Below are 16,353 nucleotides of genomic sequence, written 5' to 3'. Positions count from 1 at the left end.
TGTTCAAAGACAGACGGCGGACGGGCGTTATAGCTGGGTCTCCTTTAGAAATGCTGATAGAAAACTTTTCGGGATGTATACCGACTCAGTGAAGGGTTTTAAGGATCGGTATTTCCTCGTCCGTCCGCACAGCCCGGCAGCTTATTCTGCTTTGTCTGATATCGTGGAGGTGCGGGATGAGGCCGGCAACTTGGAGAGGGATGAAAACGGGAAGGTAGTGAAGGAGTTCTGCACAGCGTTCCCGTTCTTTTGGTGGAAAGACCACTTCTCGGTTCCCCCTAAAAATTACGCTTGGGAAGACGGAGAGCTGGACGAGCAGGATACGGCGTCGTATTCGATTCTCTGCAAGTATGTAGACGGTTTCACCATGTCGCAGTGGGTGACGAGGAAAGGGGATCCCGTCTTGGACGAGAATGGTGTGCCGAAGGTAGAGCCGCGGGCCATCAATACTAAGGCCTTGTTATCTTGTCAGACTCCCGAGGAGACCCGTGCGCTGTTAGGTCGTATTTGGGCTATTTTGTTTTGTCTCTTCTGTTTGGTGTTTTCGCTAACCTGTTTGCTTTCCTTTTCAGATGCTATGCCGGAGAAGAAGGATAAGCTCTTGAAGATGGTAACTCAAGATGCGAGGAAGCTTCGGGAGAAAAAGGCCCGGGCGGCTGGTGCCGGTGACAACGCAAGTTCGTCTGGTTCGCCCCGGGTAATCTTGGAGGGCGAAAGGACTCCAAAAAGGTCTCGTCCTGCCGAGGGGACTCGTGAAGAGACGTCGAGCCTTGGGCCCGACCGCGCTTTTGTGCTGCCTCCTTGCTTCAAAGATAGGGGTTACTTTGAGAAGTTTCCTTTGGCAACCTCTCCGGATGAAGCCCGTCGGGTAGAGAAGATGGGATCCCCCGCTCTCCTCAAGCAGCTACCGAGTGATGGTGCTGCCGTGACGAGGGTTTTGGGGATGTCCCAAGTGTTGGCTAGGGGTGGCCCGGTTTCTGCCGAGGCTCTGAAGAAGGCGGAGTCGGCCAGGAAGCATGCCGAGGACGAGGCGAAAACCTTGAAGGCCGACCGTGAAAAGTTGAAGAAGAAGATTGATGGGGTTCTGAAGCAGAAGGACGAGGAGATTGCGGCGGAGAAAAAAAAACTTGCCGATCTTAAACTGGAATGGGCACCCTCGGTTGACGAGTTCCCAGGTGTGGCCGCTCTGAAGTCCAGAGCCGAGCTCGTCGAGAAGATAGATGGGCTGAAGATGAACCTTGCCGAGATGGCTGAAGCTGGGTTTAACTGTGCAGTTCGTCAGCTGAAGCTTCTGAAGCCGGGCCTGAAGATGGACAATATTGGGCTTTCGTCAAAAATTGTGGACGGGGTGCTGGTGCTTGAGTCCCCCGATGGCGAAGAGGAGCCTTAGTCTGGGACTGCGTGCCCGTTCTTTGTTGGCCCGCGTGCCTTTGTAATTCGTATGTTGGGCTATGCCCGGATGATTTTTGGGGCATGCGTGCCCGTCAATTTGTTGTAATATTTGGATATCGCCGGCCAATTTGGTCGGCAGTTAATGCTTTACTATTTCGCATTTATGCTTTGATCATCCCAGTGTGTGTTTTAGAATTTTTATTGTTGCATGTTTTTGGGTCCGGGTTATGTTTGTTCCGGGGAGGTATTCCAACACTTAGGAATATTTTGATTATGATTATGCTCGGCCGAGGTTGACTGCCCGGGCGTGTGGTATACGATCCGGGGGCCCAAAGCAGGTGTGCGCCATGAGCGGGCACGAGACCGCGGTCGGGGCCAAGTGCTCGCGGCGCGAACGGTCCCATCGCGAGCTGGGGTTCTGCCGTGCAGGTACTGCGACGGTGGGTCTAGGTGTAGAATCCGCCATGTAGCCGGTTCTATCCTTTGATAGGAAGCTCCGACTGTCGCTGTAGTGGAGTTCTCGCGTTCGTACCATGACGCGAGTCCATGCCCGGTTTCCTCTCGTGTTCGGGACGAGCGGCCGAGGAGTGTTAGGTTGTGTCTAACTGTAATAGCGTCTGAGTTTTTCAGCATTCCAGGGTCGAGCAAGTTTTTCTCCGAGAAGGTTCTCGAGGTAATAGGCGCCATTCTCGGTTTTATCGTAAACTCGGTATGGGCCTTCCCAGTTTGGGGCGAGTTTGCCCTCGCGTGAATCTTTCATGTTTCTGCGGAGACTAGGGCGCCGACTTTGAACTCGCGTTTGATAACTTTGGCGTTATGGCGCAGAGCTATCTATTGTTTTAATTTTGCTTCTCGGAGGGAAGACCCTGCTCGGATCTCTTTGACCATATCGAGCTCTTCCCTCATAGCCTCGTCGTTGAGCTCTTCCTCGAGAGGCGACTCGGTCTGCCGAGAAGGTTCTCGGATTTCCACGGGGATTATGGCTTCGGTGCCGTAGGTTAACCTAAATGGGGTTTCGCCCGTGCTTGAATGGGGCGTCGTCCTATATGCCCAAAACACACTGTGTAATTCCTCGACCCAAGCTTTCTTAGCCTCGCCGAGTCTCATTTTTAATCCTCGGAGGATGACCCGGTTGGCTGCTTCGGCTTGCCCGTTTGTTTGGGGGTGTTCAACCGAGGTGAAGTGTTGTTTTGTGCCGAGCTTGGCTACAAACTCTTGGAATTTCTTATCTGTGAATTGGGTGCCATTGTCGGTTATTATCGCCTGTGGAACCCCGAACCGAGCGAGTATGTTCCGTTTATAAAAACGGAGCACGTTTTGGGACGTGATTTTGGCGAGCGCTTCGGCTTCTATCCATTTAGTGAAGTAATCTACGGCGACCACCAGATATTTGTTTTGGTATGACCCGACTGGGAATGGTACGAGGAGGTCTATTATCCAGGTTGAGAAGGGCCAGGGTGATGAGAAAGACTTAAGCTCGTTTGGGGGAGCTAAGTGCATGTCGGCATGACGCAGACATTTATCGCATTTCTGGACGTGCTCCTTGGCGTCTCGTTGCATGGTCGGCCAGTAATACCCCGCCATGAGGGCATTTCTCGCCAATGATCGGCCTCCAAGGTGTTGGCCACTGATCCCCTCGTGAATCTCTTGTAGTATCTTGAGTGCTTGCGAGGCGTCGACACATTTGAGGAGAGGAATGGAGAAACCTCGCTGGTATAGTTTGTTCTCGACGATAGTGTACGAACAGGCTCGTATTTTGATTGCCGAAGCTTCTTTCGCATCGGTCGGAAGTTCGTCCTTCGTGAGGAAGTTGTATACCGGGGTCATCCAGCAGTGGTCGTCGCCTATGGCGAGCATTGGTAGGGGTCGTGCGTCCTTGTCTATGCTTGGCCTTAACAGGATTTCCTAGATCACCGACTTGTTTTCGCCTTTCTTTCTCGTGCTCGCGAGTTTGGATAAGACGTCGGCTCGTGAGTTGTGTTCTCGGGGAATATGCTCGACTTCTGCCTTTGCGAATTTTTCATCTTATCTTTGACGAGCGTGAGGTACTCGACGAGCACGTCGTTTTTGGCTTGATAATCGCCGCTGATTTGGGACGCGACGAGCTGGGAGTCGGTGTAGATCTTAACTTCCCGAGCACCCACATCTTCGGCGAGTCGCAAGCCCGCTAAGAAGGCTTCGTATTCGGCCTGGTTGTTCGATGTGGTGAAAGATAAAACTAAGGATACTTCGATGATAAGCCCTTCGTCGTTTTCTAGGATAATGCCGACCCCGCTTCCCGAGCTGCTTGAGGCGCCATCTACGTAGATGGTCCACTTGTTCTCATCGGGGGCCGGGGAGTTAGCGATTGAGGTCATCTCGGCTATGAAATCTGCTAGTGTCTGAGCTTTCAGTGCCTTCCTGCTCTCGTATTGTACGTCAAATTCGGATAGCTCGAGGGACCACTTTAGCATTCTCCCGGCCATGTCTGGTCGGCTGAGAAGTTGCTTGATAGGATGATCTGTTCGAACGACGATGGTATGGGCGAGGAAGTAGTACCTCAGCCTTCTGGCTGCTGTTATTAGGGCCAGCGCGACTTTCTCGATTTGTTGGTATCGCACCTCGGGTCCTTGCAGGGCTTTGCTGGTGAAGTATACGGGTTTCTGCCCGTCTTCAGTCTCTCGGATCAAGGCCGCGCTGACCGCCTCGTTTGAGACGGCCAGGTAGAGATATAAGGTCTCGTTGTCTCCAAGTCGGGAGAGAACGGGTGGTTTTGAGAGTACTTGCTTAAGGTGGGATAGTGCTCGCTCGCATTCCTCGGACCATTCAAAAGTCGCTTCCTTTCGCAGTAACTTGAAGAATGGGAGAGCGTGTTGGCGGATTTTGCAACGAAACGGGATAGTGCCGTGAGCATCCCGTTTAGGACTTGGATGGATTTTTTGTTGTTAGGAGTGGGGAGTTCCGAGAATGCTCGGCATTTATCTTGGTTGGCTTCTATTCCTCTTTCGGTTAAATAGAATCCGAGGAATTTGCCTGCCCGGACACCGAAGGTGCATTTCTCTGGGTTGAAGCGCATCTTGCAGGATCTGGCCTGCTCGAACACTCGCTCGAGATGCGTGGTGTGGTCGGAGTCCTCCCGAGATTTGACGATCATGTCGTCCATGTATACCTCGAGGGTGTCGCCGATCTCTCCTCGGAATACCTTGTTCATCATTCGTTGGTATGTGGCTCTGGCGTTTTTGAGTCCGAAGGGCATTACGTTGTAGTAATAATTGCCCGACGGGGGGGGGGGGGGGGGAACGGTATCGCCGCTTTCTTTCCAGCTCATGAATGCGGTCACCTTGAAGCTGGATGAGGCGGTTGGTCTTCTGCAGTTCTTTGAGCAAGAGGACGCTGGTGGAGTCGGCTTCCTCGGGGATGTCGTCTTGTTCTTGGTCGTGTTCGTAGTGAACTCTTCGCCTCTCGGAGGTATGGGTGAACGAAGAAGCAACCTGCCCGTCTCTGGCGTCAGTTTCGTTCAGGTTCTGAGCCTGCTCGGGTCCATTCTGGGGTTGAGGCTGCTCGTTTCCACCGTTTTGAACTTGTTCGACGTTCTGAAGTTGCTGTCTTCTGTGGGGTTGCGAGGTCTTATGCCTCTGTCCCCTTTGCCCGTCAACAGTATGCTGCTGCCCTTCCCGCCGATGCCGATTCGTCCCCTCAGGGGTGGAACCCTCGATGAGCGGTTGCAGGTGGAAGGGATCAGGGTTTGGGACGTTGGTGTTGTTGTTGTTGCCAGCCATGATGATCGTGAATGTATTAGCTTTGATCTTTGTTTGTTAAAGAAGGGGGAGCAAGATTCCCACAGACGGCGCCATTGATTGTACCTGATCAGAAGAGTCGTCACTGGCTGCTCGGAACTGGGTCTTCGAGGAGGGAGGAGGGGGTGTACCTGCAAGGTACTCCGATGCCAAAGTAAGGAAACGAGCAAAGGAGTGCAAGTACAAGCTAAGAGTAAGAAAGAATTGAATACCTGACCCTCTAGTGAAAGAGGGTATTTATAGCCCCCAGCGCTGGGCCATGATCTCGCTATTTGGGTCGGATGCCCAGGCCCAATTAGGAGACTGCCAGGTTTCCGGAACGGAAATATCGGAGGTGCGTGAGTGCTCTCTGTCCTGGTTAACCGCTCCGAAGTTTAAGGGAGACGCGGTCTTTTAGGGACCACGTGGGCACCGTATTATTCGGAGGGTTGGATGCGAAAAGATCCCCACGAGGAGCAGGGTCCTCGGTGGAGGGCCTGCTCGTGAAGGGCGGGGTCCTCGGCTGAGAAGAGCTCCGCGGGGGCATCTCTGTCGGGCGTCAGAAGTTTCACGAGGAGGGTAACGCCGAGCATAATGGAGACGGGCATTCCAAACCCAATAGTGGGTCACAGAGGGATTTGGGCCTCTGAGGTTCAGTGGGCCGGAACTATCTTGGGCCTAGTCTTGGCCCAATCCAGAACTATATATATATATATCCTACTCCATTGTTTGATTATTTTTTAAAAAATATCTCATTCCATCAGATACACTCTAGATTGGATGAAACAAAAAATAGGGGAATTGGATGGAATGAGGTGAAATGTATTACATCATGTTCCATTCCATCTATTATAAGCTAATCCAAACAATGAAACTTCATTTGTTACCACTTCACTCCATTCCATTTCATCACATATCACCAATCCAAACATACCCTAAAAGAGAAAATATTGTTTTTACTATAGTATATTCCTTATCATATATTGGAAATGATGAAATTTTTATTAATTAAAAGGTAAAACTAAAAAAAATGTATTGAAAATTGAAATGAATCGTCCATTTTAAAATATTATTTAATTTTAAATAAAATACTCAGGAGAAGGGGTACTACTTTAAAGGATTGATGGTGATATGAATAACCCTTTTCTAAATTTATTATTGGCATCCCGCGGCTCGATTGTGATAAGAATATTCCCATGTTTTTTTGTGAATCCATCCATAGGGTGAAATACAATTTTACAAACTTCCCCTTTAATCATTCATTCAAGTGAGTGTGTAAGTAACACATTCCTGTGTGCTAGTATTGTCTTTTATTACCTTAAACCGACACGTTGTAGAAAGCACGTGTTAGATAGATTAGAATATCTATAATATTTGCCCTATTTAACTAATTTACATATATGTTAGTATTAAATAGAAGGATGATGATAACTTAAACAAACTATACACCATATTTTACACTTGGAAAAAGTTACCACCTGTGGAAATCAAGATTGATACAATGTTATGAAACAAATCTTAATTACGGTAAGTGTGTTAACAAACAGGCCACCGACATTCGACAGTTGCGACCAAACCCAGTTTACTAAAATGCGCATCACCAATCTCTACTATACCAGCTAACTTCATTCCTTTTCTTCTTCACATTCCCAATTTCTTCACTCTACAAACCCAAATCCTCTTTCAATTTCTAGGGTTTTCTCACGGTGGTTCAATTCAATTCAATCTAATCCACCGCCGACTGTAATGTAATGAGGCGGCGCCCTGTGGCGGGCATCCTCCCAGATCAAATGGAGAAATCAACAACCAAAACCCAAACCTCCCGAATCTGCTTCCTCGCTGTACTCACCGCTTTCTTCTGGCTCTTACTCCTTTACTTCCATTTCATCATCCTCCCCCAACAAGATCAACACCAATCCACCTTAACCACCACCGTAAACCACCAAGTAATCCCCCTCAACCTCCAACCACCACCATATTCACCACCACCATATTCACCACCACCGCCACCGCCACCATCATTACCCCAATTCAAGACTCCTCCAAGAAAGAAATTTGGCTTTCCTAATGAGTCAACACTACAAACCCCTCCCAAAAGTAAATTCCCCTTTACAAAAGCACTTGCAACTTCCAACAACAAAACCGATCCATGTGGAGGTAGATACATCTACGTCCATGATCTTCCCTCCAGGTTCAACCAAGACATGTTACGAGACTGCAAAACACTGTCTCTCTGGACCAACATGTGCAAGTTCACTACCAATGCAGGTCTTGGTCCGCCTCTCGAAAACATCGACGGAGTCTTCTCAGATAAAGGATGGTACGCCACTAACCAATTCGCTGTTGATGTCATTTTTGCAAACAGAATGAAACAGTATGAATGCTTGACTAAAGACTCTTCCATTGCTGCTGCTGTGTTTGTGCCGTTTTATGCTGGCTTTGACATTGCGCGGTATCTTTGGGGTTATAATATTTCTATGAGAGACGCTGCTTCGCTTGATCTCGTTGATTGGTTGACGAAGCGGCCGGAGTGGGGAATCATGAATGGGAGAGATCATTTTCTTGTTGCGGGGAGGATAACTTGGGATTTTCGGAGATTGTCTGAGGAGGAAACGGATTGGGGGAACAAGCTTTTGTTTTTACCTGCTGCTAAGAATATGTCTATGCTTGTTGTTGAATCTAGTCCTTGGAATGCCAATGATTTTGGGATTCCTTATCCTACTTATTTCCATCCTGCAAAAGATGAGGATGTGTTTCTTTGGCAGGAGAGGATGAGGAAGTTGGAGAGGAAATGGCTTTTTTCTTTTGCGGGTGCGCCGCGTCCGGGTAACGCGAAGTCGATTAGGGGTCAGATAATTGAGCAATGTAGGAGTTCTAAAGTTGGGAAGCTTTTGGAGTGTGATTTTGGGGAAAGTAAATGTCATTCTCCTAGCTCCATAATGCAGATGTTTCAGGGATCACTTTTTTGTCTTCAACCTCAAGGTGATTCCTATACAAGAAGATCTGCTTTTGATTCAATGCTTGCTGGTTGTATACCTGTGTTTTTCCATCCGGGTTCAGCGTATACGCAATATACCTGGCATCTACCTAAGGATTATACTAAGTATTCTGTATTTATTCCTGAGGATGATATTCGAAAGAGGAAGATTACTATAGAGCAGAGGCTTAGTCAGATACCGGTGGAGCAAGTGAGGATAATGAGAGAGGAGGTGATTAGTTTGATTCCTAGATTAGTGTATGCTGATCCTCGATCTAAGTTAGAGACTTTAAAAGATGCTTTTGATGTTTCTGTGCAAGCCATGATTGATAAGGTTACCAATTTGAGGAAGGATATTATTGAAGGTCGCACCGACGAAAACTTCATTGAGGAGAATAGTTGGAAATATGCACTGTTGGATGAGGGACAGCGTGAAGTAGGCCCTCATGAATGGGATCCTTTCTTCTCTAAACCTAAGGGTGGAAATGGAGAATCCACTGATTCCTCTGCTGAAGCTGCGAAAAATTCTTGGAAAAATGAGCAAAGAACTCAATAATGATTTGTCACGGTGAGGTAAAATTTGAATCTTCTGGCTGCTGGTTTCTAAAAAGTTGTCTAGAGCAAGATTCTAATGATTTCCCTGAATTAGGGAGAACAAGAATTGCAGCTACAAAATAGTTAGTGAGATCTTGCTATCAATTTATTGCAGAACTTGTACTATCTGAGTAGGCTTCCTCATTGAAACCCCCCTCTTTGCTACAGTTTTGTTATATACATTCTTTCTAGTTTCTGCTTTTTGTATTATTTGCCATAGTGGTTTCTAGGTGTATTTTTAAGGTCTAATAATTTCCCTTGATACCGACATTTTTGTTCAATTGATTCATATACGAAATATCAACAAATTTATAGTTAAATTGTCTGTTGAATTCTATACTCGATAATATGGCAGCTGCATCAATCAGACTGCTTAGGTATGTATAGATAATGCTAGGAGTTTCTTTGCAAAATTTTCTTTTGACGTGCTCTGAAATAGTTGGATATCGATTCGATAGTATTTACTGACATACGTTTGGATCTGTGGTGTATTTTTATAAAATTGCGTTGAAATAGCACTTTCACGCATAAGCTCCATTATATAGTTTCAGGGAATTCACATTTGTTGTGCATTGGGATAATTTGTATGCAACCACTAATCCAAATATACTATTAGTATGTATTTGGAATCATGGCCAAAGAGCTTCGGACTCGCGTCCAAGTACAAGCTACTGTTTGCTGCTTCTTCGTTATCAAGTCAAATGAAGCTTTGGGATGTGACAAAGGGCATACAAACAAAGCCAAACAAGCACTTAGTGATGTATAGCTATGCTGAATATTTGCCAGGTTACTATTTTGTTCTGTCTAGTTGATTTTATAAAACATTTCCTGTCTGCCGGTAATCTTTCTTCTTTTTTGCTGTTGTCTTTCTGTCTTGTAAAATGTTTTCTTCTAGGTAAGAAAACTTATAAAATTTCATTAATCAATTGGTGTTTAATCGTGGCAATACAATACAAGAAATGACAATGGTCATGAATATGTAGAAAATGATTTTGGAAATTTCAGTATATATTTCATGTGGGGTGACAGATTAAATTTGAGAGGGTGGAGGATAAAATCCTCTAATCCATTTGGTCTTGAGCAGTTATTTTTGGGCCAAGGCCCATATGACTACCAAAATTGGGTTGCTTATTGAACCCTTAATAATGCTTTCAAATCCTATAGAATTTTCAAAAATACCCGATTTCAAAATTTGGATGCACTACATATTATAAAAAAAAAACTCAAGTTCATCCGAAACATTCAAAATGTACAATTACAAAAGTTCTATTCGAATTTCAAAATCCGTGCTAGTCTGCAATATCTTTTTGATAACACCATAAAAGAAGAAAATTATATAATATTGTCATTAGATTAGATGATGAATCCGAATAACATTATCCATATATTTGTATATTTGATGCATCCATATTTAATAAATAATATTTTTGGTTTTCTATAGAGTTTGAGGGAAAATAAGGATGCATTGCCTACCAAAATATTATGAAGATTATCATTCTATCATCTAAAAGGATGTTCAAAAATTGTTTTTAAAAAAAAAAAAAAACCCAGGAATGTTACATATTTATTTCTATTGAATTGAATTTCAAAAAAAAATATCTCTGACTGTAATTCATTTTTTTGTTACAAAACTAATTCCTCTAAGTAGCATATATGTATGGAAACTTTGTTTTGCTATTTACTTGAGGTCATATTCGTGGCCAGTTATGTAGTAGTCACATAAAATAAAACAACAACCCTAAATGTTTTTTGTTGCTAAAAAATAACAAGTTAAAACTCTTTTCCTAGATGAATAGATTGAGTACACATGTATGAATAAACAAACAGTGAAATAAAAAAAACATGACTAGATAACATCTCATGCATCCACTCATGTAATACTTGTGTAGCTACTGCAAATGTCTCCTTAGTCAGTCCTACATTAATGTCTTCAATTTCATAGCAAATTAAGGAGCGTACATGTTTAATAAATGATTGATTGAACACTCATTCTTTTGGCTCCTCTCACTCTCATTAACATAGTACTATTTTTTTATTTATTAACTGGACATCCTCCCTGAGCGAACTTATTTTTCTAATCAGAAAGAATCACAGTAGACGACAAATATTTTTCTTCAAGAGATTTAACATATGTATGTATGAGTGACAAACGGACATGTCAGTCTCGTTTATGCCCTCCCCGCAAAAATAAAAAAAGAAAAAAAAATGGGATGGAGCAGACATAATTGAAGATGCAGACCAAAAACTTTGTCTTGCCCCACACAAAATTGAGTGTGGGGTGGAGCGGACATAATTGAAGATGCAGACCAAAAACTTTGTCTTGTCCCACACAAAATTGAGTGTGGGGTGGAGCGGCCCTGCGGACACAACACTTTTAAAGCTTAAAATTACAAAATATTATGCTAATACCCGCGTCTGAAAAAAAAACGGGACAAGGATCATATTAAAGGGTGCAGTCGCAGACCTAAAACTTTGACTTGTCCCGTGAAAAAATGTGGACAAAATGAACAATGTCCGGTGGAGTGTACCTGTTTTGCCACGCCGGACTGCTGCATACTCAGGATTGAATCAAAATTAGAATCTATTGATTAAATTAATAGAGACCCTTCTCATCTTATCCAAATGCTATTTGTTTCATTAACATAGTAACTAATAACATTGATTTCACAATATTTGAAAATAACGGTTACTAAGTCATATATTAAAACTAAGCAAAACATCTCGTGACACAGTCTGTGTGCTCCTAGATTTCTACTAAATTTCAGTTTCTCTGGTTTTTTCTCTCTCTTAACAAAGGAAACTCGTGATGAAGAGCTCTTATATTTCACGAGCTTCATATTCCTCAGTCTTCAACAAATGCTTAACTTGTTCATATTTGAATTCTTCCTCAACACCTTCAAATACCCCTACAATTCACCCACAAAATCATGCACCACACAACACACTCTTCTTCTTCTCCTACTACTACTACAACAAAAATCAATGGAGTCCAAATTTCAACTCTTTTTCTTCACTCTTTCCCTTCTCATTCTCACCATTCATGCACAAACTCTTGCAACTTACATAGTTCAGTTACACCCTCATGGCACAACCAAGTCTATGTTCACCAACAAACTTGAATGGCATCTATCATTCATACAACAAACCATTTCATCTGATGAAGACCCTTCCTCGCGCCTACTATACTCGTACCGTTCCGCTATGGACGGTTTCGCAGCTCAGTTAACCGAGGCTGAGATTGAGTATTTACAAAGAATTCCTGATGTTATCTCCATTAGGCCTGATAGGAATCTCCAGATTCAAACCACATATTCTTATAAATTCTTAGGACTCAGTCCTGCTAGAGAAAATGGTTGGTATCAATCTGGTTTCGGCCGTGGAACCATAATCGGTGTGCTTGATACCGGAGTTTGGCCAGAGAGTCCTAGCTTCATTGATCACGATATGCCTCCTGTTCCGAAGAAATGGAAAGGTATATGCCAATCAGGCCAAGCCTTTAACTCTTCCAATTGTAACAAGAAACTCATTGGTGCAAGGTACTTCACCAAAGGCCATTTTGCAGTATCACCTACAAGAATTCCAGAATATCTCTCCCCAAGAGACTCTTCTGGACATGGAACACACACTTCATCTACCGCTGGTGGAGTTCCGGTGCCAATGGCGAGTGTTTTCGGTTACGCCAACGGTGTGGCAAGAGGTATGGCTCCAGGTGCTCACATTGCAGTATACAAAGTTTGCTGGTTCAATGGCTGCTATAACTCTGACATCATGGCTGCATTGGATGTGGCAATCAGAGACGGCGTCGACGTTCTATCGTTGTCTCTAGGTGGTTTTCCAGTGCCTCTGTATGATGACAGTATTGCAGTTGGAAGCTTTAGAGCAATGGAGAAAGGAATTTCGGTTATATGCGCAGCGGGAAACAATGGTCCAATGGCAATGTCTGTTGCCAATGATGCTCCTTGGATTGCCACTATTGGTGCAAGCACACTTGACAGGAAATTCCCTGCTATAGTTCGCATGGCGAACGGAAAAATTCTCTACGGAGAATCCATGTATCCAGTAAACAACAGAATGGCAAGCAAAAGCAAAGTACTTGAGCTGGTTTACCTATCTGGTGGAGATAGTGAGAGTCAATTTTGCCTCAAAGGCTCTCTTCCAAAAGACCAAGTTCAAGGCAAAATGGTGGTATGCGACCGCGGTGTCAACGGAAGATCAGAAAAGGGTGAAGCTGTGAAGGAAGCAGGTGGTGCTGCTATGATCTTAACAAACACAGAGCTAAACTTAGAAGAAGATTCCGTTGATGTTCATCTCTTGCCAGCAACATTGGTAGGATTTGACGAATCAATCACCTTGAAAGCTTACATAAACTCCACAAAAAAACCACTTGCTAGGATCGAATTCGGAGGAACTGTAATCGGGAAGTCTAGAGCACCAACAGTAGCAATATTCTCAGCCAGAGGACCAAGTTTCACAAACCCTTCAATCCTTAAACCAGATGTCATAGCTCCAGGCGTCAACATCATTGCTGCATGGCCTCAGAATCTTGGTCCAACAGGCTTACCAGAAGACAAAAGAAGAGTAAACTTCTCTGTCATGTCAGGTACCTCGATGTCATGTCCTCATGTCAGCGGAATCGCGGCTCTTATCCGTTCTGCGCATCAAAACTGGAGCCCTGCAGCTATCAAATCAGCAATCATGACAACCGCAGACGTAATAGACCATACAGGAAAACCAATACTCGACGAAGACAAACCCGCTACATCCTTCGCAATGGGATCCGGAAATGTGAATCCACATAAAGCATTAAATCCCGGACTGATATACGATATCAAACCAAACGATTACGTCAACCATCTTTGCAGCATTGGTTACACAAACTCAGAAATATTCAGCATCACACACAGAAACATTAGCTGCCATGCAATCATGCAGAAGAATCGAGGCTTCAGCCTTAACTATCCCTCAATATCAGTGATTTTTAAAGACGGAACGAAGCGAAAAATGTTCAGCAGGAGAGTAACAAATGTAGGAAATCCTAACTCCATCTACTCAGTGGAAGTTGTAGCACCTCAAGGAGTGAAAGTGATTGTGAAACCAAAGAAGCTAGTATTTAAACAAGAAAATCAAAGCTTGAGCTACAAAGTTTGGTTTATATCAAGAAAAAGGGTTACCACTAACTTTGCAGAAGGACATTTGACATGGATACACTCACAAAATGGTTCTTACAGAGTTAGAAGCCCAATAGTAGTAACTTGGAAGACTAAGTAGCAAGGAGAAAGCTATAACCATTATTACTAAGTTATTTGTTATCATTGTTGCATTGGTTTCATTGTTTTATTTATGTTTAGTTGCAAAGTTTATGCTAAACTTTGTTATAGGAGTTGTACTAGAGAAAAATAAATTGATATATAATGGTTAAATAATTGGTCTTGCCAATTTTTAGTGAAAAACAATCTCTTCTTAACTTGTTTTCAGTATTATATATATTTTTTACTCACAAAAGTTCTAACCTTCTTATTCAAATCCATCAACAGAAAAGAAGATATACCATTAAAGTAACCAATTTGTGTATATGACTAATATTTATAAAGTTTTGGCCAATGCATGTAAAAAAGAACAATCCAGTGCATGTACACTAATATTAAACAACTCTATTATGTACCTCAACAGAGTTTGTTGTGTCCTATAAGACTTCTGCAACTTAATGAGAATGCATGTACACAAATATCAATTCAACTAAAACCATTTAAACCCATGGTTTCTAAAAACATGCCAACATAAATGACAAATGAACTATCAATGCATGTGAGTTTACCATTACATACCAAAATCAATTTGTTTATCCAACAAGTGCAAATAGTCTATTATAATATGTTAACTAGATTGAGACCATGAGCGGTTGTAAAATTTTGTTTTATATTGAATTTTAATCATATTAAAATTTTTGTTGGAACAAATATGATACTCATATATTATAATTGTTACGATAATATGAATTAAACACCAATAAAAAAGAGGATTTTGCTATAAATAAATTTAAAAGATATTATTTGGGTTTTTTTTTTATTCTCATGTATTATTGATACTCATATATTAGAAATAAAGAAAATTGTTTTTATTTTTAGTTTATTTGTTCATATATGAAGAATATAGTAGTAAAGTATATAAATAAATAGAGTTAAAAGAGTGTTCCATATTCTATCATATTTCTAGTTCAAATGACATTTCTAGTTTAAATGACAGTGGCCTATCTTGTAAAATTTTGTAAAAATTACTTTGGCATTAAAGACATTCGTTTCAATATATATATATATATATATATATATATATATATATATATATATATATATATATATATATATATATATATATATATATATATATATATATATATATATATATATATATATATATATATATATATATATATATATATATATATATATATATATATATATATATATATATATATATATATATATATATATATATATATATATATATATATGGGACGTATCAAATGAGAACTTTAGCTATAATGAGAGCTGAGAACTTTTAATAATAACCATACGATTTAAAATCAATGCTGAGATTTGCATTGGTGTGATATGTATTTAAATTAGAATCTATGTATTAATTATTGTGTCTTAAAATTTGAGTGAAATCTAAGGCATTGATTTTAAATCGTATGGTTATTATTAAAAGTTCTCAGTTCTCATAATAGTTAAAGTTCTTAGTTCTTGGAATCATATGAGTTGTTGATATGATTCCAAGAAAATATATCAGAGTTTGGATTCAAACATAATTTATTTTTGAAATTTGAGGGTATATATTTAGTTGCAGTAATTATAGTATTGTTAGAATATTTTTTTCAAAATGAATACTGATTCCCTCTCTTTTAAATAGATTCTTAAAATAAGAATAAATTCTTAAAGAGAATATCTTATTACACCCCTTAATATTCTTAGGCACCCCTAAAATGACAAAATTTTAGTAATGTCTCATGTTTTCGTAGATATATATTTGGAAGTATTTTTTTTTATAAAAATTTTTGTTTTTTCTGTAGGTGCATCTACGAAAGTATTTTAAATCAGTGTAAGTTGGAAACAAATATAAATTAATTCAGTTCATGAATTGTTCCGTAGGTACATCTACGGAATATCTTAGCGCCATAATATTTCGTAGAAGTACCTACGAAAACATCTACAATACTTTGAACCTGTCTGATCACTCTCTCATTGTTACATTTCTTCTTCAACACTCACTTCTCAACAACCTAAAAACCCTACATCATAAATATCTTTTTCACTCCAAAACTCAATTTTTTTGGTGCAACAAATCAAAGGGAGCAAGATAAGACTGAATTTCAGGTATATATATTCATCTTTGTCTATTGCATTGCTAACATTATGCATCAAAAAATATAACGTTGCTTCCGTAGGTACATCTACGAAACATGTTGAAGATGAACACGTTCTGGAGGTGCATCTACGGAACATGTTTGTGCTATTTTTTCTAGCAGTCTTATGATTTTGTGTTATTTCTGTTATTATTTACAAATAGGTATGGTGCGCCCCGATAATATCTCAAGAGAATTAGTTCCTTTAGTCGATGTTTCACCGAAGGTTGAAGGGG

General features: G+C 41.6%; 2 protein-coding genes across 2 annotated transcripts; both read left to right on the top strand.

Moving 5' to 3' along the window:
• The first annotated feature begins 6,578 nt into the window (after positions 1-6,578).
• On the top strand, positions 6,579-9,640 carry LOC131622313 (xyloglucan galactosyltransferase MUR3-like). The gene has a single exon (XM_058893338.1). The coding sequence runs from the start codon at positions 6,899-6,901 to the stop codon at positions 8,678-8,680; it is 1,782 nt and encodes a 593-aa protein (XP_058749321.1). The 5' UTR covers positions 6,579-6,898; the 3' UTR covers positions 8,681-9,640.
• Positions 9,641-11,301: 1,661 nt separating this feature from the next.
• Positions 11,302-14,146, top strand: LOC131622287 (subtilisin-like protease SBT1.2). Its single transcript, XM_058893312.1, has one exon. The coding sequence runs from the start codon at positions 11,575-11,577 to the stop codon at positions 13,984-13,986; it is 2,412 nt and encodes an 803-aa protein (XP_058749295.1). The 5' UTR covers positions 11,302-11,574; the 3' UTR covers positions 13,987-14,146.
• The last annotated feature ends 2,207 nt before the right edge of the window (positions 14,147-16,353 follow it).

Source organism: Vicia villosa, unplaced genomic scaffold (assembly GCF_029867415.1).
Source record: "Vicia villosa cultivar HV-30 ecotype Madison, WI unplaced genomic scaffold, Vvil1.0 ctg.000029F_1_1_1, whole genome shotgun sequence".
NCBI lineage: Eukaryota > Viridiplantae > Streptophyta > Magnoliopsida > Fabales > Fabaceae > Vicia > Vicia villosa.
Note: the sequence above shows the minus strand (reverse complement) of the source record. Positions and strands in the feature narration are given on the sequence as shown.

Bases quoted from the DNA above. Each gene is read 5' to 3' on its own strand.
- LOC131622287 (XM_058893312.1), top strand. From the start codon at position 11,575: ATGCTTAACTTGTTCATATTTGAATTCTTCCTCAACACCTTCAAATAC.
- LOC131622313 (XM_058893338.1), top strand. From the start codon at position 6,899: ATGAGGCGGCGCCCTGTGGCGGGCATCCTCCCAGATCAAATGGAGAAA.